The sequence below is a fragment of the Ostrea edulis genome, chromosome 7, assembly GCF_947568905.1.
Source record: "Ostrea edulis chromosome 7, xbOstEdul1.1, whole genome shotgun sequence".
In the NCBI taxonomy this organism is placed as follows: Eukaryota; Metazoa; Mollusca; class Bivalvia; order Ostreida; family Ostreidae; genus Ostrea; species Ostrea edulis.
The window spans coordinates 13,163,494-13,190,470 of record NC_079170.1 but is presented as its reverse complement, the minus strand read 5'-3'; the positions used below and the strand labels follow the sequence as shown (position 1 = coordinate 13,190,470).

The 26,977-nt window shown below is 34.9% G+C and overlaps 2 protein-coding genes and 2 long non-coding RNA genes across 7 annotated transcripts; 1 reads left to right on the top strand and 3 right to left on the bottom strand.

Moving 5' to 3' along the window:
• The first annotated feature begins 8,284 nt into the window (after positions 1-8,284).
• Positions 8,285-10,933, top strand: LOC130047817 (uncharacterized). The gene is made up of 3 exons (XR_008796642.1): positions 8,285-9,167; positions 9,380-9,542; positions 10,111-10,933. It is a non-coding gene; the product is annotated as an uncharacterized LOC130047817 (long non-coding RNA).
• Positions 10,934-14,372: 3,439 nt separating this feature from the next.
• Positions 14,373-18,772, bottom strand: LOC125655121 (uncharacterized). 4 transcript variants are annotated; one of them, XM_056143363.1, is made up of 6 exons: positions 16,448-16,548; positions 15,486-15,615; positions 15,116-15,377; positions 14,816-14,924; positions 14,656-14,739; positions 14,373-14,551 (listed from the first exon to the last, which is right to left on the bottom strand). In XM_056143363.1, exons 2-6 carry the CDS (start codon positions 15,593-15,595, stop codon positions 14,397-14,399), a joined length of 720 nt encoding a protein of 239 aa, XP_055999338.1. In that variant the 5' UTR covers positions 15,596-15,615; positions 16,448-16,548; the 3' UTR covers positions 14,373-14,396. The 4 variants fall into 4 exon arrangements, 3 of the variants coding, with proteins under 3 accessions (XP_055999338.1, XP_055999339.1, XP_055999337.1); XM_056143364.1 differs by lacking the exon at positions 16,448-16,548 and having other exon boundaries at positions 14,656-14,730; positions 15,486-16,441; XM_056143362.1 differs by lacking the exon at positions 16,448-16,548 and having other exon boundaries at positions 15,486-16,440.
• Positions 18,773-19,802: 1,030 nt separating this feature from the next.
• On the bottom strand, positions 19,803-21,516 carry LOC125664612 (uncharacterized). The gene is made up of 4 exons (XM_056143361.1): positions 21,245-21,516; positions 20,951-21,016; positions 20,566-20,740; positions 19,803-20,440 (listed from the first exon to the last, which is right to left on the bottom strand). Exons 1-4 carry the CDS (start codon positions 21,374-21,376, stop codon positions 20,328-20,330), a joined length of 486 nt encoding a protein of 161 aa, XP_055999336.1. The 5' UTR covers positions 21,377-21,516; the 3' UTR covers positions 19,803-20,327.
• A 180-nt stretch (positions 21,517-21,696) lies between these two features.
• On the bottom strand, positions 21,697-22,288 carry LOC125665822 (uncharacterized). The gene is made up of 3 exons (XR_008796640.1): positions 22,156-22,288; positions 21,977-22,060; positions 21,697-21,882 (listed from the first exon to the last, which is right to left on the bottom strand). It is a non-coding gene; the product is annotated as an uncharacterized LOC125665822 (long non-coding RNA).
• Positions 22,289-26,977: the final 4,689 nt, after the last annotated feature.

The window sequence follows — 26,977 nt, the reverse complement described above, 5'->3', positions numbered from 1 at the left end:
TGACATTCTTGATCTGAAAAAACAGAATCAAATATACAATAAGTAATGCACAATTTATGAAAGATAAGATTTAAAAATTTTTAGAAATAAAGCTGACTAGAAGTTCAATAAGAACAAAATGTAATGAGAGAAAAAAGGAAAAATACAAAATTATGACTATAGATGGATGCTTTTTGGAATTAAGAATTTTCCAACAACTATATACATTTATGTATAGTAATTTTAAATGAACAAAGAAATTGTTTTTATCTAGCATAAAACCATACATGAACGCACAGAATAACGCCATCATTAAATTTTGTTTGATGTACTCCGACCCACGTTTTTCAAGGTGGGTCGGTAGGTAGGTATTCTTTTTTTTTTTTGAAATGTCAAGATTCTAAATAAGGAGAATTTTCTATTTCTCAAGGGAACCAAAATAAAAAAGAAAATGAAATTTTAAAATGCGGAAAAAAGGATCAGGTAGGGGCAAATTTGACGGATTGGTCGGAGTGCATCAAACAAATCAATTTTCATTTTTGGCCTAAGCTTCCATTTTATAAAAATCACATCAATATACATGATCATGTTTATTTCAGAATGTCAATCCCTTTCATCTTCATTTTAAACATATTTCCTTCAAATTTAATTTATAATGTCATATATATAATGTCACTGCATGACCATTTCATACTTTAAATGAAACAGCCAAAGTAACCTTTGCAAAGCTTCTTAATTGAAACAAATGTATCCTTTGACCTTGGCAATGCTCCATATTTGGTAATGATTACACAAACTGGTGATACTAAAACAAGAGGGCCTTGGGCCACATCGCTTGCCTAAGTCACCTTGGCCCATACACAGAATTTTCCATACAAATATGCATTTGATTCCCTTTTGTGGCCATTAAACCTGATCCCTGGGAGGTAAGAGTTTAACAAATGTGATTCTGCTCTATGTCAGGAAGCTTTCATGTAAATTTGAACTTATCAGCTAGGCCCTGTAGTTCTTTAGAAGAAGAATTTTTAAAGATTTTCCTTTAATACAAATGCATGTAAAAATGGTCTCTGATCCTACTGTGGCCCCAATCAACCCCTGAAGGCCATGATTTTAACAAACTTGATTCTGTACTATGTCAGAAACTTTCCATGTAAATTTCAAGTTATCTGGCTAGTGGTTCTTAGGAAGAAGATTTTTCTTATATAAATGCATGTAAAAATGGTTTCCCCCATTGTGGCCCCACCCAACCCTCAGGAACCATGATTTTCACAGACTTGATTCTGCGTATGTCAAAAAGTTTCCATGTAAATTTCAACTTATCTGGCTCAGTGGTTCTTAAGAAGATTTTTAAATATTTTTCTTATATAAATGAATGTAAAAATGGTTTCCCCATTTGTGGCCCCATCTGACCCTCCGGGGCCATGATTTTAACAAACTTAAGTTTGCACTATATCAGGAAGCTTCCAGGTAAGTTTGAACTTATTTGGCCCAGTGGTTCTTGAGAAGAAGATATTTGACTGACCCAGCACATTTTGTGCATTTTTGTGATTATCTCCCCTTTGAAGAGGATATGGCCCTTCATTCGAACAGATGTGAATTCCTTTCACCAAAGGGTTATTTGTACTAAGTTTGATTGAATTTGACCAACTATTTCTGAAGATTTTTAAAAAAAATTAATGTATTTTTACAACATGTATTTTGCTATTATCTCCCCTTGGAGAAGAGCGTTGTCCTTCATTTAAACAAACTTGAATTCCCTCCCCCCAAGGATGATGTGTGCCAAGTTTGGTTAAAATTGGTCCAGTGGTTCTGGAGAAGTCGAAAATGTAAAAGGTTACCACAGACAGACGGACGACGGACAACCGGTGATCAGAAAAGCTCACTTGAGCTTGAAGCTCAGTTGAGCTAAAAACTGGATGTAACTAAGTTTGCAACATGCAGTGTCTATTAATTATGAAAGCACAGTCAGTTTCAAAAGACATCAGGAGGAAAGAATGAATGTGAATACTGTGAAAATGATTGGGCACTTTCTTAGGCAGTTCTGTTCAATTTGCAGGCTTTTTTGCATGTATGAATCTTGAAATTCAGAGCAAGCATGAATAGTCTGTCTGACATGTTCAGCTCATTCACACAATATACTGGGGAAAAAAAAGGTTTGAAAATGCTTTTTGTTCAGTATGTTCAATAAAACATATCAGACTACCATTTTAGAGTCCAGTTATCTGCCTAAATAAATATAATATATACTTACATTTAATGGACTCCATACGTGGATCCGTAATCACCATTTCTGTGGCCGTTTTATAAGCCAATTCATCAGGCACATAAAAGTCATCCATTAACTTTTTCGCTACGAAGCTTGACCCATGGCCTTTACATTTAGCTATAATACAATGAAGCCATGTCCTGGGTACAATGACTTTCCCTAAAGTGCTAAGTCTGGTGTAGTCAGGCCAAAAAAAAAAATGTGTGTTTCCTATTACATTAAATTTTGAAATAGGGTCGGTAGGTGTGTGGGTTTTTTTTGGGGTTTTTTTTGGGTTTTTTTTTTTTAATAGATCTGCCAGATTCGAATTATGTGTACTTAAGGTTGTGTATTTCAGCAATATTTGCTCAAAAGAATGGATATGGACATACTGTTCTACTTTTGTAGAAATAGTGTGGTCTATCTCCCTGACTCAAGATTATCCCATATCTTTTCATTTTATATGAAGCTCAATGAGAAAGAAATCCACGGTTCAATGGCTATATTGACTACAATAAAACAATACATGAAACTGAATGAAAACATATCAAGAGTATTAATGCTTTGTCTTTCATGAAAAGTTTGAACGAAATTTGGCCAATTGTCACTTTTTGGCTGACTTTCCATATGGGTGTTGAACAAATGGCGAAATTCCTTTGCATTCACAGGTCTTGCATAGTGGTAAAACTGTTTTGTACTGTTTTTTCAATTCTACATTAGTGTCCGCTTCTGGCCCGCCACAAACAGAGCAGACATCTAGTTGGCCTAATCCACTTCCATAATAGGCCAATTCAACATGAGAGTTACAATTAACATGAAGTCTGCACATGACTTTTTTGTACATCGAGTTAGTGGGTGGCAACAGAGGACTTCTGCATGTGTATTCATATTCACTAATCGAAATAGTAACCAACATCAGTTGTCTGTCTGTTAGCTTGTGATGACTATACACGATGCGAGGCTTTCTACATTCTACACATTCAACTACAGCTCTTGCATTTTGTGTAATGCATAGGTGTGCATCAGGAGCTGGTACTCCAAATTCTTCTTAATGCTCATCAATCTCTTGATGGTCTTGTAGTACACTTGGGTCTGCATTTTCCCCAGGATTCAAGCCCTTGTCTTTCACGGGTTTAGCTTTAAAGGTAGGCCTGTCTGTTTCATCTGTGTCTACCTTTGACCTCATTGTATGACTTGTAATGTTGCTTAGTCTCATTGAGAACAGGGTCAGGCAACCACTGCATCTGATCATCCGTCAATTGTGGAGGTAGACAGTTCACGTCCTTGCACTTCCTGATTTGAAAGGTATTAATAATGTCTGCTTCTACAATGAGTTTCCTGCCATTTCTGAAAACTCTCAATTTTACTAGTATATGCCTTCTGAAGTTTTTCCAAATTCATATCTGGAAAAAGTTCGCTGAGATGTTTCTTCAAATTATCGATTTCTTGGTCATTAACTGGATCTATAGCCTTCAATGGTTCGTCTTTCAACTTTAGCCTCAAGAAACGGTTATGGAGAAGAGATGCAACTGGCTCTATTGAATCATTCCACGCTGTTTTCACCTCTGGAGTTTTTTCAGCAAGAGTTCTCACAGCTGCCATATTGTTGCAGTTTTTCAGGATTTTATTCATCTCCTCTCTCGACTCTTTCCTCTCTAATGCTACGTTTTGCAGGGCCAAGTTAAGAATGCTCATAACTCTCTCAGCAGGGTTAACATACTTGTGACCGGGTGCACACCTCGCCAAGATCATCATATCAAGGTTCAACTCCTTAAATGTACTTTTATTCTGGCAGTATCGCCAGAATGTCACCAAAAGTTGTTGCCGCTATACATTTCACTTGTCTCAAAATCAGGTTTCTGGCAACAAAAATGTGTTGCTGCAATATTGCCGCAATATAGCAGCAATATTGCCACAAATATTTTACTTTGGTAAGGGATATCAAAGAAATCCTCGCATGGTTTAGCTAGTGCACAAGTTAAGTTTGCCATTATTGATCAAATATGAAAAATTGTAAATTAGGTTGGTTTTTTTCATTGTTGCCAAATTTCTGTCTTTCCCATTAAGAGTTGCTGTATTTTCTTGAAAGTGTGGTATTGCCAGGTTTTGGTTGATTTTCCCTATAGGCGTCTAGCACTAGGCAAGGAATCCATCATCTTGCACCCCCAAATATACTCTTTTCTTTGTGTACTCAACAACAGCAACAGTAACCTTGTTGTACGGTAGTTTCCTGTAGTAAAATTGCATACATTTACCAAAAAATATATTTTAACAATTGATTATACATTTTGTAAAACCTTTGAAACAGACGACAGTAGAAATACCATGCGATTTGCATTTATATGTATCAAAATATGATAAATCAAATTGCTCCACGTTAAGTACATGCATTGCCAAAACGATGAACAATGTTTTTTGTATAATGTCCCTAGCTTATGCAGAGGGTTGAATCCCAGCATTCCTTGTCTAACCTGTAATGCGTTGTCTGCCAGCTAGGTGAAAAAACTCCTCAACAGCCAAAATCTGTTTCTATGCATCACTGACAGAAAAAATGGTGTCAAATTCACTTCAAAGGTTGTTCAGTGTTCTCTGAAACTTCCAGCTGAACTATCGGGCCCATAGCAGTTATCAGCTTCATTTCCTCCGTAGTCGTTGCGACCAAGTTCTGAAACTTTGACGTCCGTTTCAAGTTGCCGGCATTTTCTTGAGGAAACTGGTTTGCACAACGATTTGTCTCCTTGGCCTTTCTCCGGAAATCATGGTCTTTAATTGATGAATAAACTCAGAAAGTCCTGAGGTGAACGTTTATCTTCAGGGAAATGAGATCGCAGTCCAGGTACACATGTAAACCCCAAGTCAACTCTGGGATGATCACCGGCCATCACACCAATTCTCCATAAAATTAAATACACAGGCCATCTTCTTCGTCATCATTACTGCTGTCTGGGATTTTCTCAAATTCCTCATCGCTTTCACCATCGTTGAGGATTTCATTAAAGATATTTTCATGTTGTGGTAAGAATACCGCCACTTTGAATAACACAACTTTCGCACCTATTTTTACACAAACTCATCAAATTTGAGCAGATGTCATGGAATGATTTCGTTTAATGATTTTTACTTCCAAATAAGGAGATGTTTTTTATGTTTACAAGTATTGGATAGCTATAAATACGATTTATAAAATAAGTTATATTCGACTTTTTTAACAACTGGAGTATTCCTGGGTCAGCTCAGAGCACATGGGTTTGTTTACCATAAGATTCCGGGTTCACAGTTACTAGGTTCTTCGATTCCTAGCTCCTGAAAAATAAACTCTCAGAGTTTCCTTTCGGTATTTTCTTCTCTGTTCTCACCTCCTAAACCAGTAAATACCAGATTGTATTTCATTGAGCGGCAGCGAAGATCAAGAACCACTTCTTCAAGGTCTTTTCTGTTTTCCGTCATTTTTTTCATCTCACCCCGTAGTTTCTCAAACTCATTTTTCTGTCTGTTGATAATAGTCGCCAGTTCAGAGATATCATTTTTCTGTTTATTCAGAGTTTTTGCTACTCCCTTGATGTCAGCACATTTTGACTGAAACTCGTCACATTTTTCGGACACGAATTTAACGGATCTTTCAAACTCGACGTTTTTCTTTTCTGTGGCTATACTACACGACTCTCAAGTGAACCCATTCTCGAATCTAATTTATTCATTTTCTCCTTAATAGCGTAGAGTTTCTTCAGTTTATGCATGATCCCATATCGAAAATAAATATGAAAATGATACAAGAAAATAATACTAAAATGATACCAAAAAAATATATTTTTAATGACCAAATTTGGAACCATCTAAATCTTGGTTCCAAATTAGGTCAAAAATAATACACTTTCTAAATAATGAAACACACAAAAATATATTTTTAATATACTTTATTTCTTAGTAAAAATACAAAAATGATACATTTGATGTATTATTTCTATACTCTTGTATTATTTATGTATTAAATCCCAATTTAAAGTACAAAAATAATACATTTTGGAGTAGGATTAAAAAAGTACCAAAAAAATACAAAGTGTATTAATTTTGTATCAACATATTAATTTTGTATTATTTGGTTCACCTTGAAAAAATAGGGAAAAAAATATGATTTGTATTAATTTTGTATCAACATATTATTTTTGTATTATTTGGTTCACCTTGAAAAATTAAAATAGGAAAAAAATATGAATTGTATTAAATTTGTATCAACATCTAAGTATTCAAAGATGGGGAATAGAAATAATACATTACCAAAAAAAAAGTATAAAAACAATACATATTTGAAAAAATACAAAAAAAATACATTTTGTATTTCAAAAAAGTACAAGAATGATACACAAAAAGTATATTAATGTGCCAAAAATAATACAATTCAGTGCCTAGAAAAGTAAAAAGAATTGTAAAAAACATGTTTTAATAGTTTTTGAAAGCAGCTTTCAATCACATTTTAAGAAAGAAATCTGACATCTTTAAAAATATATGAATAAAACCTTCAGTCAAATCAACTTAGTTATGCAAAATCAATCAAAAGCAAGGGGAAACAAGATGTGTTTGTGAAACACATGTCCCCGATAATGACCAATCCCAGAGATGGCCAAGGTCACAAGGACAAATATCTTGGTACCAGTAGAAAGATCTGTCACAAGAAATGCTCATGTACAATATTAAAGCTCTAATATTTACCATTTAGAAGTTATGACCAATGTAAAAATAAAACTAAAAGTAGGTCAAATGTCAAGGTCAAAAGGTTTAGTACCAACGAAAAGGTCTTGTCACAAGGAATACTCATGTGAAATATCAAAGCTCTATCACTTACAGTTCAAAAGTTATTAACAAGGTTAAAGTTTTCAAAAAGGTCAAACTCCAAGGTCAAAGGGTCAAAAGTGTTGGTACTCACGGAAAGGTCTTGTCACAAGGAATGCTCATGTGAAATATTAAAGCTCTACCACTTACTGTTCAAAAGTTATAAGCAAAGTTAAAGTTTTCAAAAAGTAGGTCAAACTCAAAGGTCAAGGTTACAGGGTCAAAAATGTTGGTACTCACGGAAAGGTCTTGTCACAAGGAATACTCATGTGAAATATCAAAGCTCTATCACTTACAGTTCAAAAGTTATTAGCAAGGTTAAAGTTTCAGACAGAATGACAGACAGGACAAAAGCAATATGCCAATATGCTCCCCCCCCCCCCCCCCCCCCCCCGATCTCGGGGCATAAAAAGACATGCATTGGCTACTAATTCAGCTACTATTAAAAGTTAAAACCATTGTTACAGTAAACATAATATCCCATGTCGCATTGGCTACTATTGTAGAGATTTAAAAAGCGACTATTAAATACTTTGGGCTATATTATCATAAATATAATAAATAATAACAAATTGTTGTCATTTTCATTGTACAAGATTCAATAAATTGCTAGATGTTTAATCAGTATTTTATACATATCTAGCCTGTCCATGATGTTATATGGTACATACATATCTAGTCTGTCAGTGAGCTGATGATATGGTATGTACATATCTAGTCTGCCCATGATCTTATATGGTATACATATCTAGTCTCTCTGTGACCTTATATGGTATTCATATCTAGTCTGTCCATGATCTTCATAACACATCAGTCTTGAGACTCATCCTCCCTCTGCTTCTGCCGTTTCTTCTGCGTTGCAAAGTGCACTAACTTTGTTCCTAAGGGCTATCTTCAAGTCACACCACTTGTCGTCAGCCTTGACCACTGCATAATCTGTAATAGAATATTATAAAAAAATATATATATAAAACATTATCATATAGTCTATCTATTGTCCCTTTATAATCTATACAAATGCAAACGGTTCATATCACATATTCACCGGATTTGAGACCATATTCACTGGAGGTACCCCTTCTGGAAATCCTGGATCTGCTGCTGTCCACCCCACCCCCCCCCCCCCCCCCCCCCCCTTCTATATAGATCTATGACTATAGTGTGGAAACTGGACAAGCTTGAACTATGCAGGACGAGTAAACCCCCCCCCCCCCCCCCCCCTCGATCTTTTTTTTTTTAAATTGGACCGCTAAGGCCTAGGTTTTGTTTTGGAATATAGGCCTAGCTATAATTTTCAGAAAATTATAAAGTCAACTTTACTTTGAAAAACTGTCCTTCCATACTACATAAACTGAAATAGTTTCATCTGCTGCAAAATAAAGAAATCTTGGGCATTACTTTAACTTACCATGTTGTGATGATCACAAGAACTTTACGTACACCCGGCCCAAAACGTCTGGACATGCTGTTCTTGCAGGATGTCACCTTCCTTATATATTCCGTGATTCTGGACTCCGGTCCTCATTCCACTCAACCACGGAATATTTAGCAATTTATGCAAAATAACCTCCGAAATATTGCGACAGTCTAATCACTTTGAAAATGGCAGCGTCACACATTCAACCAATCAAATTTGAGAGCTACAGATTTTGGAACTTCGACCAATCGCGTGAAAGTACGAAGACGGCCGAAAATTCTAGTCTTGTATTTATCTTTCGTAAATATGCTGTTATTATCTCGTTTGTTTAAATTTTCTGCTATTAGAAACTAATTCATAATTCATAGCTGTTTTTTTAAAACAAATACTAAGATTGTAATAATTTAAAATTGATTACGGAGTCACCCGAACTCTATCTACAGTCACTTCCGCTTCCATATTTTGAAATCGTCGATCTGTGAACATTGTGAGGAAAGGAAAGCAAAACAATGGGAGAAACACGTGGAGAGTATACAATCTATTTTGTGGACAACTTGTTAAAGGCTCCTAGAGTATTCTTATGGGGTAAGCGACGTGTATAACACTGGAAGAAGCAGTCCTACCAAACTTGAAAAGCCACGAGGTCGAGTGGTAATGGCGCGCCCGTGCCGATGAACTTGCACGTTGTTTTCACAATCGGTATGCATTTTTCTTATTCATTTTCTTTAATATTATTATTTGATAAATCCTATAATTGCGTATTTGAGAAATAGATATTTATTTTTCAAAGTGACTTGTGGTAAAATCGCACCTGATAGTTGCCCGATGATGATCAATGTGAAATAATATATCGTTGTTTAAGTTCATAAATTTTAGTTGTGTTTGTTTTCATGTTACCAATTCTATCATAGGTTTTCCCAACTGCCGACTATTCCTTGTCAGATAATCCTAAAAATCCGGGAGATATAGCATAGCCTATCTAACTTTGAAGTTTGAGGAAGCAGACTGACTTTGAAGACGACAATGATGTTGATTGAATAATACCAGGATGCAGCATTGCAGAAAGTAATGACGGTAAACGTAATTCAATTCTTTAACATGAAATATTCAATTTATGACCTTTAATAAACCCAAGTAACTGTTGATAGAGTATGTCCACAAAAAATAATAAGCATGTTACAATCACAGACACCTAAAATTTTAACAGCAAGTTGCATGTATTCATTTATAGGGAGGGGTGTGATATATGTTTTTTCAATCTATGGCATTATTTGTAACTTAAGGATAAAATTTCAGGTGCCTGTGTTACAGTTTTAAAAAAAAAATTCTTTCATTAGAGGACATTGAAGATATATATATATATATGCCCCTGCGGTTGAATTTAAAAAAACAAAATTAACTCTGTGAACCTGTAGATCAAAGTGTCAGACATCTTTAGAATGAATTGTATGAACAACAATGCTGCACATCAGCATACTTTTGTTGAAGTGCTAACACGCTTCGTAAAGCATGCTGGTATAAAACAGTAACAAGTAAAGTTCATACCCTCATTTATTTTTGAAAATGAAATTTTTTTTTTTTGAAAATTAAAATTGCAGAGAAAATGTTCAATTTCAGTTGATTTCTTGTGTTTCATTTTCAGGTATCTGACATGTCTTATGCCAATCAATTCCTCCAGAAGATGACACAAACTTTAAATTATGGAAGTTGCGAGCAAGAATTTTTCAAGGGAATGTCAGATGGAGAAGAAACATCAGTCAACAAGACAGTACTAGTGTAAAATGATAAAGTATCTGTAATAGGTGCTTACCATATTCTGCCTATTGTGGATTCAGTGATGGTTTTTCAAACGAACTATGCTCATCAACCAAATGTCCTTAAAATTTGTGGAGTGCAGAGCCACTTTCAGGCGAGACAGTAGTGTGGTTCATTTTAGTGGACATGATTTTAGACGAGATGTGCTTTGTGAAACTTGAAACATTGTTCATTCATCATAGTGTAATGAGAACTGTTGTGGTCCATCATTCTATGCTTTAGAGAAGTAATGGATATAATGTGAAGTACATGTGTAAATGCTCATATTCTGCACAACATATTTTTCAGTGACATTATTTCTTTGAGACCAAGCTCTGGACAGTTGATAGCCATTTATGTGTAGGACTTTATTTATTTTTCTGTGTGTGTAATAGCAACTGTCACTTGCAGTAAACCCAAACAAAGTGGAGAAATAATTTGTTGAGTTCAGAGATTACAATTTTTATTGTGTTATTTTGATGAGAAGATAGTATTAATAAGGTACAATGGTACATTGTATCTTATTGAAAAGCTTATTTAAGAGTTATCAGTAGAATTAGACTGCATGACAATTATTAGAATGGGAAACCTAGATGAAGTCAAAAGAAACTATACTGTATTTTACAGACTGTCCTGGAAATATCATGCAATAAATAATGTCTCCAGTGTTATTTAGAAGTATACTTCCTTATTATTTCATTATGCATGCAACTGATAAAGTTGTCTAAACTTAAAAGTTTGAAATCTTTACTGTGAAGTTGAGAAGCTAAATCTTGCATCATGTTTTCCACAAGTTATAAGTTTTATATTTCAATTTAAAAATTAGTCAATTTTTATACAATGAAAATCACTGGGAAATTTTTTTAAGTCCAATTATAATACAAAATTAATACATATAAAATCAAAGATTGGGATTAAAAATGACTAAGTTAAAAAAAATACAATTATAATACAGTGAAAAATCACTGAAATTTTTTAAGTCCAATTATAATACAAAATTAATACATATAAATTAAAAGATTTAGATTAAAAATGGCTAAGTTTTTTAAAAAAATACAATTTTAATACAGTGAAAATGACTAAGTTTAATTTTGATACAAAAATAATATGCTTGAAAAAAAACTAAGTCCCTAAAAATACAAAAATAATATATTGAAAATAATCTAAGTCCAAAATGATACAAAAATAATACCCTTTAAAAAATCAAAGTCAGAATTTAATATAAAAATGAGTTACCCAATTTTTTTGTGATACAAAAATAATATATTTTTTTTATATTATTTCAAAAAAGTACAAAAATGACTGTATTAATAATATATTAAAAATATACTTTTATGTATTATTTTTCCATATGGGATAGCTAGTCTAGCTTCCTATAAGTTTCCACAAATTGTGAATTCATACTGACACCTCCGTTGGGTAGCGGCGTAGATGAATAAGGAACATTTTCATGACTGTTAGGTTCGTTTCCACCAAGAGCTCCATATAAAACATTGCTCGCTTGCTGCCTGATGATAACCTATTAACATGCCTTTGATAATTAATTTATTTATAAATTTTATTTATAAAGTTTAAAGCTTTTTATTTATATTTTCAGGTTATAAAGAAGAAAATTATAGGTTCTAATGATATATAAATTATCTTGATTTAAAAGCATTTAACTTTGTAAAATGAAAAAAAAAACTTTTCTGGACACAGTATTTTGAGCATATTACACTACAAACACAAAGTAACTTTTTTTACTGTCCATAGATAGCTTTAAACTGTTGCAAGTAGTATGGCTTAAAACAGTAATTACACAGGTCAATGTTACACTGAGTGCATGCAGCCACTCCAAGGCTCGATCCTGATCAATTCTTGCGTCTCCTCCTCTTGGGCATGGTACGTGGCCAGTGGTGATCTTTGGACTGTTCAGGATTAAAATCAGATTTCCTCTTTCTTTTTGATGTGAATGTACATATCTATCAACTGATGGGATAAATTCATTCTAAATTCAAGCTGGTTTCTATGCCTGATTTTATTCGTCTTTGTTTTGATAACGTGGTTACGAGACTCTAATCAAAATGCATTTACAATGTGCATGCTTTAAAAAGGAAGAAGAATAATTTATACTTCCACCATTTTAGGCTTTTTCTTGCAATGTTATGCGTTGATCTCAGCTGATCAGCATGATCAACACCATTCATGTGCACATTATAGAGTTTCACTGCTATTGGACACGAGACTTTCTTCATGGTACCATCCTTCTGCTTTCTGATAACCTACTGGCCCTCTTGGTTTGTGTTTGTTGACAACATGGTGAGGTTTCTTTTATATCCCTCCACACCGCCACAACAACATGGTGAGGTTTCTTTTATCCCTCCACACCGCTAGAGCTAGCTAAATTTACTTTCTGCTTCTGTACACGATTCCCTTGTTTTTTAAAAAATTTATTTGTCTGGGTTCTTTGGCATCCCCTTGCGACTCAATTTTAGATTGTCGCAGGCTACCGTTCCTTTTCCCCATAGCTTCAAAAAGAGATCCGTTGATGTGAAGAAGCTATCACAGTACACATGGTGGCCAAGGTCCAGGATAGGTTCCATCAGACCCATCACTACTCTCCCTCCGAGATTGACCTCCGGAATTGTGTTTTATGTTTTCCTGTGTATACTTGAACCATATGAGATATCCATTTAACGGATTGGCTCAAACCACACTTTTATGTCAGTCATTTTTTGGGTTTTAATAGCGCATATTGCTTGAATCCAAGCCTCCCCAAAAAGCCTATCATGGCTTCATCTAGGAATACTTCCCAGGCAAAAAATCATGGTCAATGACCCTGGTCAACCATGGTTGACCATGCAAGTTCAACCATGGTCGCCGGACCATGGTTGAACCTGGTCAACCATGGTTGACTTCCTTCCGTTAATTGGCACCATGGTCGACCATGTCCATCAGTGACCATGGTCAAACATTGCCATTGACCATGGTCAAACATGATCCTTGATGGACATGGTCAGCAACCATTTACTGTCCATCAGTGATCAGTCATGTTCAACTATATGGTCAAACATTGTCATTGACCATGATCAAACAGGGTTGACCATGGTCAAACATGGTCACTGGCCATGGTCAAACATGGTCGATGTACATGATCCCTTTTCTGAAAACCAAATGATTAATAGATGGATACAGATATGAAGGAAAATGATCATTTAATACTTTAAGAATCAATAAACAGCAAATTCATTAAATTGTCAGCTTTTAACTTTAAACTTAATTAGCTTTGATACTTGAACATTTTGGTTATTTTGTCTCTTGTTCACGTTTAAGACTCTTTTGCACGGCATGCACATGTTCAGTAATGTCTTTCATTGTAACAAGTGTGAATTTCTTCATGATAACGGATAGCATTGTGCAATGTCACGTTTTGTTGTCAGGAAATATAACAGATAATGGTACACTTTACATCTTTATTATTTTTACATCAATTTTGTTACTAATTATTACAAAAATAAATGAAATATAATTTAAAAACACAGTCTTGTGATTGTCACTGTAATGGCACTGCGGTTGTTTCAATAACTACACTGGGTCCAGTTGGAATGGTGGCTCCGTGTGAAACTCGTATACGTTTCCTCTGGCTCCCACTCTTACTTCCTACTTCTTGATTTCTTTTAATTTGTGGCTAATTTAAAGGATCTATAAAATCAAGTTGCACATTTCAAATATACATATTGTTATCTCACATTGCACATGTACCATAATCTAGTGCGCATGTGTACGCATCACTACTACACTGTACATTTTTTTGTACTACAACTACGATATATTGTATATATTCATATATGTACTTTACTAATTACTTCATATGTTATTACTCAATACTCAGTATATACATATACTTGTGCATGTACTTTACTGACTACACAATACACATACTGGTATGATAATTGACAATGTTTTTCTCACATTGTTACTAATACTCGTCACTTTACTTGTGTACTCTTCAGTGTTCGCGAAGGTCTAAATTATATTACCAGTCATTCGGTCTGGTAAAATTTCTGTTTTTACCAGACCGAATGATGATTTACCAGACCGAACGAAAGTCATATACAAATAAACAAAAACTGACAGTGCACCAATATTTATTATTTAATCTCTAACTAGCTCAAACATCAATGCCCAATTATCATGTTCATCTCGAAATTCATCACAATAATGATCGTTTTCGTCATCATCCTTGGACTCATAAATTTCTTCTAGAGCAAACATGTCGTCGTTGTCCATAACTGCGTTTTCTGCTGAGCCTGGAAATTAATAAATTGTAGTGTAGTTGTTATTAAATTTGACTTGTGATACTTATGAATATTGTCAAAAATCATAAAATTATATGCGAAATTACTATACATACCTTGAAATTCATCAGCTTCAGAATCAGTTGTGTCTTTGTCCATGCTCTCAGGAATGTTATTTATGTCTGTGTTTTCTGACAAATCTAGGGGAAAAAATAAGCTTTTCAATATTGAGAGATTAGAAAGAAATTGGGGGGAGGGGGATTTAAGTTTACCAACCTTGAAGTTCAGTGATGTCAATGGAGGATCCCACATCAATCACATTGGTGGACTGACCAGCTTTCTTTGCCCTCTGGTAGTTTGGCAGACGTGGCTTCAGAGCTAAGGACTGTGGTAGAAAATGTGAAGCAACTGATAACAAATAGAGAATAATGCATTTGTATCAGCTAGTATGAAATTCCATCACTTGACAAAGTTGTTTTGAGAGAAAAAAAAAATCAATTAATTCATGTATATTCAAATATTGTTTCTTTAATTTGATAATGCAAATTATGTCATTCAATACTAAATTTGAATTACCAGCCATTTGTCAATAGATGACGTAGGGTCAAATTCTGTAACTCGTGGACTTTGAAGTTTGACCATGAGAATATCGTTGAGGGTAGAGGTTTGAAGGCGTGTTCGTCTACTTGTCTTAACAAGTTTCATGTGAGAAAAAGTAGTCTCACAGCTGACGCTTGTAGGGGGAATGCATCCTAGAAGCTCAATCACGGCCATCAGCATTGGAAACTCAGGATCATGAGCATCACACCATTTCAATTCCTGAACTTTACTTCCATGTCTGTAATTATATTGATTAATTTATGATGATACTGAAATTTTATTTTGGCATACCAGTCATAACATTATGATATTTAGTTTTAATATCACCACTGGGATAGGAACCTACTTTCTGTAGAGAATTTTCTTGAAAAGCCTGAGCTCATTCATGGTCTCCTGAACAGAAAAATCTGGTATGGCTCTTAGAAGAGTTTTGCTGTAATGGTTGGCAATGGTCATTATTTCTGTTTCAGCAAAGACTGAAATGAAATAAACAATAATAAATCAGAGGTCTTTTATTTGTACATGGTGATGCCAAATGGTTAAGTCAATAAGTGAATATTAAAATTACAGAGTCACACAATACTATTACAGCATATATTGTGTCATTGTTATTGTAAATAATGTACATAATTATAAAGTATATGATCATCATAATGCGAATCGCACTTTATCAGAACAACCATATCTTACCAGTTTACTTAATAACTTGATTTCATATCAATTGAATGCGTATGTTGAAGAATATAAAGTCTTTTACACTACAGTCTACATTAATTTGTAAACAGACAAACACATTCATATGAATAACACAGAAGCAGTAACATTTATGATTAATTGAATAAAACCAAAACGTGTCAACTAAAACAAAACATCAACAAAGAACTTTAACAAAGTTTGTTGATATAACCTCCTAAATCTGGACTTTCAACTGTTGGCCAATTCTTAAAGTGCAGAATTCTTGTTGAGTTCATAACATTCGTTTCAGAAACGCCCAACTCAAATCTCTCTTTCAGTGCATCTATGAGCCCACTAAGAATTTCATTCTTGTATGACAACGAAGGTGTATTACCCCGCAGAGTAATGCCCTCATATGTGCCTGCTTCCATAATTTCGGAAACACTTTTAAGGTCCCTAAATGACAAAGTAATTTTTGATCTACTTATGTTATTGCTTTTTGATTAAGAAGCAAAGCAAAACATTTTTCACATGCATCTCAGTATTATTTAAAGAGACAAATGAGATTGATTTTATTTTATACATAAAATTTACATGAATGATTCAGAGTGTTAACACTTCAGTGAGTCTTACCTGGTCTTGAACTCTTCCAACAACTCTATGGTGGATTCTGCCCAAATAACACTATCAGCCACAGTGGATTCTGTTTTTTGCAGTTTAAGCGACAGTCTCATGTTCTAAAGCTTCCTGTTAATAAAATTTGATGACAACACACATGAAGATGATGGAATGTGGAGATTTGCTTTATGCATGTATGATGATGTTTGATACAGTTTAATTTAAAGAATTTATCAGCTCTCAGTTATTGTCGTAATTATGAGACATTTGATTTCTTGAATAGTTACCATATCTACCAATTGTCGGACTAATGTTTGATTTATTCTATAAAGTACAAACCTGGAGAAAAAGAACAAAGCACACAAGGTCTTTCCTCAACAAGATCTTTGCCAGGCCCTCTGCTTTAGGATTCTTGTGGCTCAGGCTACAGAGATGTGCCTCATATGCTTGGAAAGTACGCATCATGTTGTTCATCCCACGGAACAAATGGGCTAGCCAACGTGTTCCGGTCACCTTTGTAGGCACCACACCCTTCACATTTAAAGCTCTGATAGCATCAAGTAGCCCCCGCTTGTTTTTGTACTGTTTTGTGTAAAAATAGTACAGACCTATCAGTAACGTCATAAGTCTATCGTACAGTTTGCTTTTTTTGAGTACATCCCTGAACGCCAGTTCAAGTCTATGCGCAAAGCAATGGACATTAACAAGTTCATCGTTAATGTTGTTTTTCAACAGAGCAGAGAGTCCTCCTTTTTTCCCCACCATGTTTGAGGCCCCATCACTCCCCATTCCAACCAGTTTTGCTGTAAATAGTAATTGCAACCAAATGTTATCATGTTTCTAATTCTATACATTGTTTTTTGATAAAATTTAATTATTAACTTTCGTTTCGTCATGTCTCTGCTGAAATAGTGGCAGGACTGACTGAATGAACTAAATTCCTTTTCTTTTAGATATTTGAATGTTATGCATAATTTACGTAGTGATTTCAGATTAGTCACTGCATATTGTGACAGAGCATATATATGTAATTTCAACAATAACATAGACATGTACCACTACCTTCAAAAAGATGTACCTTTATCAATCCTGCAATCAGTAAACACCTTCATCAAAAAGGATTCCAAGTCAACTGCACAGGTGCTATTTGGTGTTCCAATTGCTAGGAATCTCTCTGTGACTTTTCCATGCAAGGAGAACCGCAAATAAAGTGCCTCCTGTTCATCACCACTGATGTCAGTTGATCCGTCCATCATGATAGAGAAAAAGTTGACTTTGCTGAGAAAATCTACAGTGTTGTCTCTCTCGGTAGCAGCTATTGACTTCACAAATTCAATGGCAGCTTTGTCGTTGATATATGTGCCGCCTAGATCAATACCTTAAAGATATAATATTACATAAGCTATTTTAGGTTGATATTTCATAACAAGAAAACACAAGTTCTAGAGATTTTTTAGACGTAAGACCAGCATATAATATAAAAATTTACATGTACTTTACCTTTAACTTGATCCAATGAACACAACCATGTGTAGTCACGCATTGGCCGATTGTGCTTCATAACAGCATGAGCATTTCGAAATAAAAAAACAAGTCTGTCTTTTTCAGCTTTTCTTAACGACTGTAAAGCTTTGCCGGCAGAAGTGTTGGTCAAAATATCCGACCCTGTCTTAGCAGACGCATTTTGAAATTCTATGGCCTTTTTATGAGCAACGCTGGACTCGTGGTCGACCACAGCAGTCACTCTGAAATTTGTGCATCCGTCTAAAAAGGTGTTCTGACCTTTTAAGTTTGAGCTTATTCCAGTTGGGGTACGATTGGAACCTGACTTTGAAGCATAACGCTCGACACACACTGAACAAGTCATTGCACTTTTCTCGTCGTTGTAAGTCAGCCATGATCGCCCCTCCTTCCATTTTGGGTTAAATTTTCGTGGAGGTCTTTTCGCCTCGTAATTCTTGTTGTTTTTCGTTGAATCGGGATTGCTAAGCTTTAGTTTTTTTCCTGGTATAGCACCCTCAACAAATTTCAGTCCCAACATTTCACGGTTTATACCGGAACTAAAATACTGTATGTAAATGTCGAACCCGATATATTTAGAAGCGACGATCCCGTGTTGGAGTACGATAACAACGACACTTTTTGAAAACCATTTTAGGAATCCATGGAAAAGATGAACATGTTTTGAATTTCAATTTTATTTTATTCATTTATCATTATTCTCCCAGTTTTCATTGCCTCTACATTACCGGACATTTGGTCCGTCACGATTCTAACTTTTACCGGACCGAGTCTATTTTTACCGGACTTGTCCGACGGTCCGACGAACCTTCGGAAACACTGTACTCTTGAGAGTTTTACACATACTCTATACTTAAAACTATACACAGTACTTGCAAAATTAACAATATGCAAACTTCAAACCAACTTTACACAACAAAGTCAACAATAAACTGCAAGTGAAGAAATTTGGAAGTTATATAAATAAACTGAAAGGAAATTAATATCAATAATGAAATAGATAAGCTTACCTCAGAAGTGCTATAGTGGAACCTGTCTGAAGCAATATGACAAACTGAATACCTTACAATGTTAAGAATTTTGATTTACTTTTGACGTCCGTTACTCGTGCCTTCTACGCCCAAACTGACCAAAGCAAACACCGCAAACCAGTTCGAATACTAGAATTTAAAAATAGACCTTGCTTAGTCGGCAATTTCAAACCTGATTTAAATGTATGGGTGAAAGTTGGGGATAAAATTTATCAACTTACCTGAACACAGATTTGTTAATGGACGAACGGAAAGCAGTTTGGACTTTAAATGTGACATCCAATACAGTCTTAGATCAAACTGTGCTTGGAATTGCCACTTTTCCCTGAAACACTATGGCTGAGAATGTATTCTTTCGGAAATAGTTTCATAAGAAGACCGTTAACTGCATCATAAAGCTGGTCAAAGTGAGATAAGGGAGTCTTGTAAATTGTCAATGGTATAACCATTGTATGAGCTGACATCTGATTCATCTTCATGAATTATTTTGATTTCTTCTTTTTTGCTCCGAGTCTTATCTATTTTGCTTGGGGTCTTTTCAATTATTTTTACTTCATCGCTCGGATTTTCAAGTTTCTCCCCACCCTTCAAAAAAAAAGTAATCGCGCGTGACTATCTTTACTTACCATGATTCAGGCAAATCACGGTCCCTTCGTACATGACATCTCTGTATACCACTTTACCATCTTCTGACAGATCTTCCGTTTCAAAAGTTACTGCACATTTATCCCCAGGATTTAATATGCTTTCTTTACAATGAACTTTCGAACTATTTACTGCTGACCCTTGCGAAAATTGACCAGGATATCACAGGATTTCCTGAGATTTTCTCAAGATTTCCTGGTTAAAAATCCCAGGAAATCTCAGAATAATCCTGGTCCCTGACCTCAGGAATTGTCAGGATGGTATTGGAACAAGGATTTCTCAGGACATCCTGGTGAGGCAGAAATATCCTGGGATATCTTGAGAATTCCTGAGACCACAGAATTCCTGTAACTATCCTGGCATCAGGAATATATCATAGTGGCATAAGAATCCTGAAATATCTTGAGATTTCCTGGGATCACAATCCTAGCCTCAGGAATTTGACTTAGAGGTGTAAAAATCCTGAGATATCTTGAGATATTCCTGAGACCACGATTCCAAGCATTACCCTGACCTCAGGAATATTTCATGGAAGTATAAATCTTGAAATATTCCTGAGATCAAGAATTCACCACACTCTCCTGACATCTGGAATTCTGTGACTTTTGAAACTCTCAATGCATTTCAGGGTTGAAAGTGTCCCATTCTTTTACACTAAAAAAAAATGACAATGAAAAAAAAAGGAATTATCAATCAATTTATTCTTTTTCTTCTTGTATGAAATGTCTCTTTCTGAGGAGTTTCAATCTATCTCTCATAATATTATGGATGGCCGTGATGGTGACACCCTCAAAAGTTTCTGCTATTAGTCCTGTTAAAGTAGAAAGAGATAACTATTCTAATACAGTCATTTGAATGTTTACGTAGGTCCCCAAGTAAAAAATCAACATGTTACTAAGATTTTTCATATGATTTTCTTTCGGGAAAAAAAATTACCTTCAATTATTGTCCTCTTTTTCTTCTTTGAGTCCTTTTTTTTTTGGCCCTTTTTGGTACCGACCCCCATGACACTGGAAGTTGTCAACTCCTCAATAGAGAACAACTTCAAGAGTAAAAAGTTAATCCCCTCACTGCAGTTCTTTTTCAATTTTAAGGATGATTTCAGCTCCTCCTGTATTAATGAAAGAGTTTTCACATTTTGAAATACTGGTAGTTAAGAATAGGCATGACTGGTGATAATTAAAAAAAAAAAAGTAAGCATTATATTAAATGTTTTACATGTAATATTTTATCTCTTCTTACCTTAATGAAATATTTTCTAAATTTTCACATGAAAGATGACCAATTATTTAAAAGTTCAAATATATGTAGGAAAAAATACCAAGTTAACTCCACATGGATTTGGGGATGTCTTGTCTTCTTCACAGCTACTGGTTTTATTTTGCTTCTGATGGGAAAAAAAAATTATGAAAACAATCATTATACAGACTGTTAAATAATGTTGAAGTATTTTTCAATATGTTCAGCATAGGACAAAAATTGTAAAAAGGTCAAAGATTACGTTTCACGTATAAATTCTTAGCTTTTGTATCAACACACCCTAATGTTGTAGCACATTTTTCTATAAATGTTGATATTCATTACAGAAATGTCATTTCAAACCACTTCAGAATACCTTTTTTATACTCCTCTGCAAAGCTTCCAGAGCCAGTTCAAGATTAGTTATTCTGTTCTGGTGTTCCCTCATATGGCATTTATTGCTGCATGTTGAGTCTTCTGGGTAGAGAGTGTTAAAGTCACTCCTCATGCATTGGGAAGTACTTTCGTACAATGGGATTGGCACAGGTCGTATTGGGCCATGTGTGTTGTTGAGTCGGTAAGCACTATCTGCAGAACAAAGATTATAATTTTTTAGATATTTTCTTAATTAAATTGAATATACCTTGTTTAATGCATTAAACAACTTATTTTTATTCTAAACTAAAGTGTTTCAAGGAAAATATTTACATCGAATTTCATTTTTTAAAAAAAATTACTAGTCTATATGAGTTATTGCATATATTAAATCAGATCTGAAGTAAACCTCAAGTACAAAAAGTACAAAGATTTGTTGTTGCGTATGTTTGATTTTCCACAGCTTTAACATCATTGTAATTAGTATAAAATATGGTATTTCAAAAATTAAGAAAAATGACAGATGGCTCATTATTTTTACAGTGACAGTACCTGAGTATGTTGGCAATGTTGACAGACTTGCACTCAGTGTTCCAATGCTTGTGCATGATCTAGTAGGATAGGATAAACTTGTTTCTTCTATATAAACAAAAAGAAGCACCGATATTTAATTTCACTTTAAGATGGTCAAAGATTAAGTGAGGCATAGTTGTTATTTTTACATTAATCGTACCTGTGTATGATGGAAATGTTATCCTTGCTCTTGGAGTTGCAATGTTTGATCTTGAGCTAATGGAAGGGGAAAAATTTCTTCCATCTGTAAACAGAAAAAGCATTAAATTTTAATATCACTATTAAGTTGGTCAAAGGTTAAAAGAAACAGACTGCTCATTGTTTTTACAGTAATCGTACCTGTGTATGCTGGCAATGTCGTGTTAGCAATTGGTGTAGGAATACTCGAGCATGCAGTCAGCAAGAATATGTTAATTTTCAATCCTGCAATATACTTAAAAAATAATTGACACAAATGGAATATATCAAGTATTTTATTATTATTATTATTTTTCAGTTATTTTAGAGTCTATTCTGCCTTGCAAGACGCCTCTTTTCTGATATTTGGCCTTTCAAAGTATTGTAATCTCTGCAATGGAAAGAAAGCACTGTAGTTCTTTATTCCAGCAGTTACGATAATGCAGGGTGCATCATCGTTATTCATAAATATTACAAACATCAATTACAATCATATGTTAAATGTCTTCATATTTTTTTTTTCTCTCAAAAATTGTCCGCAACACTACTAAAATAAATATCCAAGAAAGGGTCCAATTAACATATATATACACATAATAGCTATTATTTACCTGTTGGCATATGTCAGAACATTCTGCAAAGCCTTCTTTACTTGGTAACGATGTATGTCTGGAAGGGCATTATATGTTCCTGACGGTTTATATCGTAATGCTGCAGATGCTAAATGAGGAGAGAAACATTGATTTTTATTACTTATTTTTTCCGCATTATTTTTTTTCTATATATTCGATTCATTTCATTCAAGTCAAATATACTTTATTTTACATACTTTTACTTAAGTCACAAATCGATCACAGATTGGTAAATGTCATTTTCGTTGTTTTGGTCACGAATCGGTCAAGTCACAAATAAGTTCTTAGTGCCTGGTTCGCTCTGCCTTAGGCCTTTTACGCTGGCATGGTTTCTGGGCCACTTTGGATGTTGGTGGGATCTATTGAAAAGAACACAAGTATTATTATATGGATGCATATATTGGAAAGAAAATGATCAAGTAAGTTTTCATGCAAATAAGAAATAGTTCATTAATTTTATTCCTCCACACCGCCACAGCTAAATTCACTTTCTTCGTCTGTACAAGATCCCCTTGTTTTTTTTTTTTAAATTCTATTTTGTCCAGGTCCTTTGGCATCTCCTTGCGACTCAATTTTACCGTGTCGCAGGCCACTGTTCCTTTTCCCCATAGCTTAAAAACGAGATCCAGTGATGTGAATGATTTGAGATATCATCACTTAACAGTTGTGACAATTAAGAAACGATTTCTTGTGTCTGCCACATGTTTTCGGGTGAGGCATGTTCCCGTATTTTAATTAATTCCAAACTTGGTTGACTTAGCTGGTAAATATTGTTTGAATGAAAGTCTTAAATTCCTTTTGGATCTGCTTTTTCTTTCAATGCATTTATCTGCATACGCATTCGTTTCTCTATCAATATTGGCAATCAGATCCTCAGAAAAATGTCTCACGAATTTTCATTGGTTGTTCACATGATTTTAACCCATTTCCTACTAGAACCCTGCCTGCAGAGCTTATCAATAGAACGGAGGATAACATGGCTGCTGCTGTGATGGCTAAGTTCATTAGCACCATGTTTGCAATCTGCCTGATAACAAGATAATTAATTCCTATATGTATATAAAAGTATATATATCTGAAAAGCTGAAGAATTTCTGCATCTAACCATATAAATTTTATATTGCAGCATGCAGTAATGCTATCCTAAGTTATCAATGCTTTAAACAGAAGAAAAATTAAAAACATACACAATATTTACAAAAAGTTTTTATTCAATTGCATTTTATGGCAAAAAAGTGAATGCAAGTACTACTTTTTTATGAAATACAAACATAAAGTGATCATATCTGTTTCTTTTACAATTTAAACTTTGATAATATCTTTAATTAATAATAAAAAAGTTATTGATGTTCAATGTAATGACTCGATCAGGATTTCAAACAAGAAATTCACAAATGTACTTCATATTAGATCTCATTGAATTTGGAGTAAAAGGATGAAAAATATTTAATATTTTCTTGTGAAAATTTTAAGAAATGATGCTAAAATCAAATCACCTTAATAGATGGCTAATATGCTATTTTCATGCATTCAAAATTTTAAAATAACAATTTTACTTATTTCAACATGTTCGAAGTAAATTGTCACAGATATCACACAAAATAATATATATTATATATTTGATAAGTCCAAAAACACATAAAACATTTGAAATTCAAACAGTCATCATCCTCATATGTTTTGAGCTACACTCAAGGTGCACAGCAACATTACATTGCTGACATCCAAATTTTGTCACACCTTTTCTTTCTCCTGACTGTCCGGAAAGTGAACATTCACGACACACTTTATTTTTGGGGTAATTAAAGCTTGAATTCACTATGTTGTGGGCTGAAGCTCTTCCCCCACAGTCAACTTCCGAAGGTTTCCTTTTGGCCCTAATATCTCCAATGAAATCCTCAATGAGTTCCTCAATAAAGTTTTGAAGCTTTGGCCATCGTTCCCGGGCAACATCAGGGTTGGTGTCTTTCGCCACAATATAAGCGTTATGTGCTGAAGCCATCATCACAGGTAGAATATCCTCTGTCACCATTTTTTTTTACCTTTGATTTGGCATGTAAAAGCCAATCATTTGGTCACACAGGTCCACTCCTTTCATTTGTTTCTGATAGTCTGAGAGCAATTTGGGTACCTGAACTACTATGTTCTCAGATACGCGTCTGATGACTTGTCCACGATGAGCTGGGTCATGGAAATTTGACAGGACACACACAGGTTTTGTATCCTGCCAAACACAGAAACTAAGATTGTACTTCTGAGCCAGTTTGAATTCATGCTTTTTTAGATTAATTTTGTTTGGTAGCAAGTCCTTGGGAAGACCCTTTCGGTTGACTCGCACTGTCCCGCATGCCATGATACCACGGAGATGGAGGTCACTCAAAAGGTCAGGATTTGTGTAGAAGTTGTCCATATATACATTTAAGTTTGATCCAAAGTAGTTTCTGCACAGGTCCATTACTACCCTGTGGGATAAGCCTTTTTCTTGATGTCCTTCTTTGCCATTATACACTTTCAGTTTACTTGTCGGTCTTGCCATGAGTACATACCTGGTAAGTTTTGGGTAGCAGGTGTTGGGCTGAAGTTGCCGCAGGACATCGTTTACGAATTGGTCTCGATCTTCGCTGATACCTAGGGGCTGCCCTACGTCCTCGGCGACAGGATTTTCAGAGTTTTTGTTGGCAACGGCTCCCTCCGGGAATGTGGCTTTAACTGCATGTAATAAAAGTTTCCGCTGGCCTCGCGGAATATCTGTCCCAAGTAGATCGTCCTCAGTTATTAGACTTAAAGCTTCCATGGAATCAAAACCGAGCTGAATGAGGCTTTCTGCCGTTTTCTCGGACAGTTTTTTGGCTGTCACCCACTTTTCGACTTGATCGAGTCATAATTCTTCTTCATCTTGTCCTTGCATGATGAGATATATGTATGTATCAAAATGAAAGTCAATGAAAAGGGGAAACAGGATCGGGAAATAGTCTAATCACATCTGGGCGCAGAGCGAGTGCACGCGCAGGCGGGTGCCATAATGTCACAAAAATAGCATCCGTTACAGAAAGCAGAACAGTCCAGACTGATGAAAAATAAGACATTGTCTCTGTTACCATTGCATTCACGGATATAAGCATCATAATGATTGGCCTAGTTGCTGGATATTATGTACCACGCTGGAATATCCAAGAAGCACCGTAAATGTTGGTAGTCCGCCATTTTGGAACAGGGTAATTTCAGTCAAGGTTCAAAGGTGTCAACAATAACGAAATCACGTATCACACACTAATTGCCCTTCGATTTCCGTATTGGATATTACAACAAAAAGAATTTGTTGTTAATATTAAAAATCTGTGGCTAAAAGCAAAGAAAATTTCGACGAGGTCTGTCTGCAACGGAAATTTTTTCAAAGTGACACTAAAATATATAGTCTTTCTTAATAATGAACAAATGCTAAGATCTCATTGGCTAAGATTTAAACTGCTGTCTAGATTAAATTTGATTGGAAGGAAAGTAATAAAAAACAAGATTGATTGGCCAGCGCATTTTGTTTTTTCTAGAGGGCGCTGTTGTAACCTAGGGAACCAAATATGGGCCCAGCTTTGCCCCCAGGGGACATGCACTTAATGACCGGAAGCAAGATAAACAAAACAAAGCAAAACAAAAAAAGGCGTCTTTTCAGATTTGATTAATAAATATTAAATTACTTCAATCTATCTAAGAAGGCTTTCATTTCATTCTTTTCAATGGTGGTCCATTTAGCAGCATATGGTGGGGGTGGATTTTTTTCCCGTTCTTGGCAAGCATAAATGTTAGTTTCTCTAACAAGTCTGTCCAAAAGTTCATTTGTCCAGAAAAGTTCGAAATAGTGGCCTGCTGATGCTTCCTCGGGATGTTGTATAGTTGCCCCACCAACATTCCTATACTGACTTTCCATGTGGGGTTGAAAATTTTCTTTCACTCATTCGTTTTGAAACCCCAAGAATTTGCTGTCATTTTCGCCCTCTTCATCAAACAAATTCAAAATCCAATCGTCAACTTCTCCACGATTAACTTGACGTTCGATGTTTCCTAAATCCTCAGTTATTTCTTCTTCGTCATATTCTGCTTCGATATAACTGCCATCACTCAACTCGTCACCTCGAGCTCGCTTCGCCATTTTGAAATCTCGATCGCGTCTGATGATACGAGTTTTCTTTGTTTTAACCAAAATTTTGCATCAAAAATAAGTATCTAGTTTCACTTTTATTTGCACACGAGCAAGCTTCATTTCCACTTTGTCTTGCTCAGTAAAATGTTTTATATATCCAGGCATTTCAATGGCGAAATCAAATCACAAAGTGACGCAGGTGTATGTGAAGTACGAC

Bases quoted from the DNA above. Each gene is read 5' to 3' on its own strand.
- LOC125664612 (XM_056143361.1), bottom strand. From the start codon at position 21,376: ATGAGGAGTGACTTTAACACTCTCTACCCAGAAGACTCAACATGCAGC. The intron at 20,741-20,950 runs GTATTTTTTCCT...TCATTAATACAG, and splicing joins ATCCATGTGGAGTTAACTTG to GAGGAGCTGAAATCATCCTT. The intron at 20,441-20,565 runs GTAATTTTTTTT...CTACTTTAACAG, and splicing joins AAAGAGGACAATAATTGAAG to GACTAATAGCAGAAACTTTT.
- LOC125655121 (XM_056143363.1), bottom strand. From the start codon at position 15,595: ATGACCATTGCCAACCATTACAGCAAAACTCTTCTAAGAGCCATACCA. The intron at 14,740-14,815 runs GTTGGTAAACTT...TTTTTCCCCTAG, and splicing joins TGACATCACTGAACTTCAAG to ATTTGTCAGAAAACACAGAC. The intron at 14,552-14,655 runs GTATGTATAGTA...ATTAATTTCCAG, and splicing joins TGAAGCTGATGAATTTCAAG to GCTCAGCAGAAAACGCAGTT.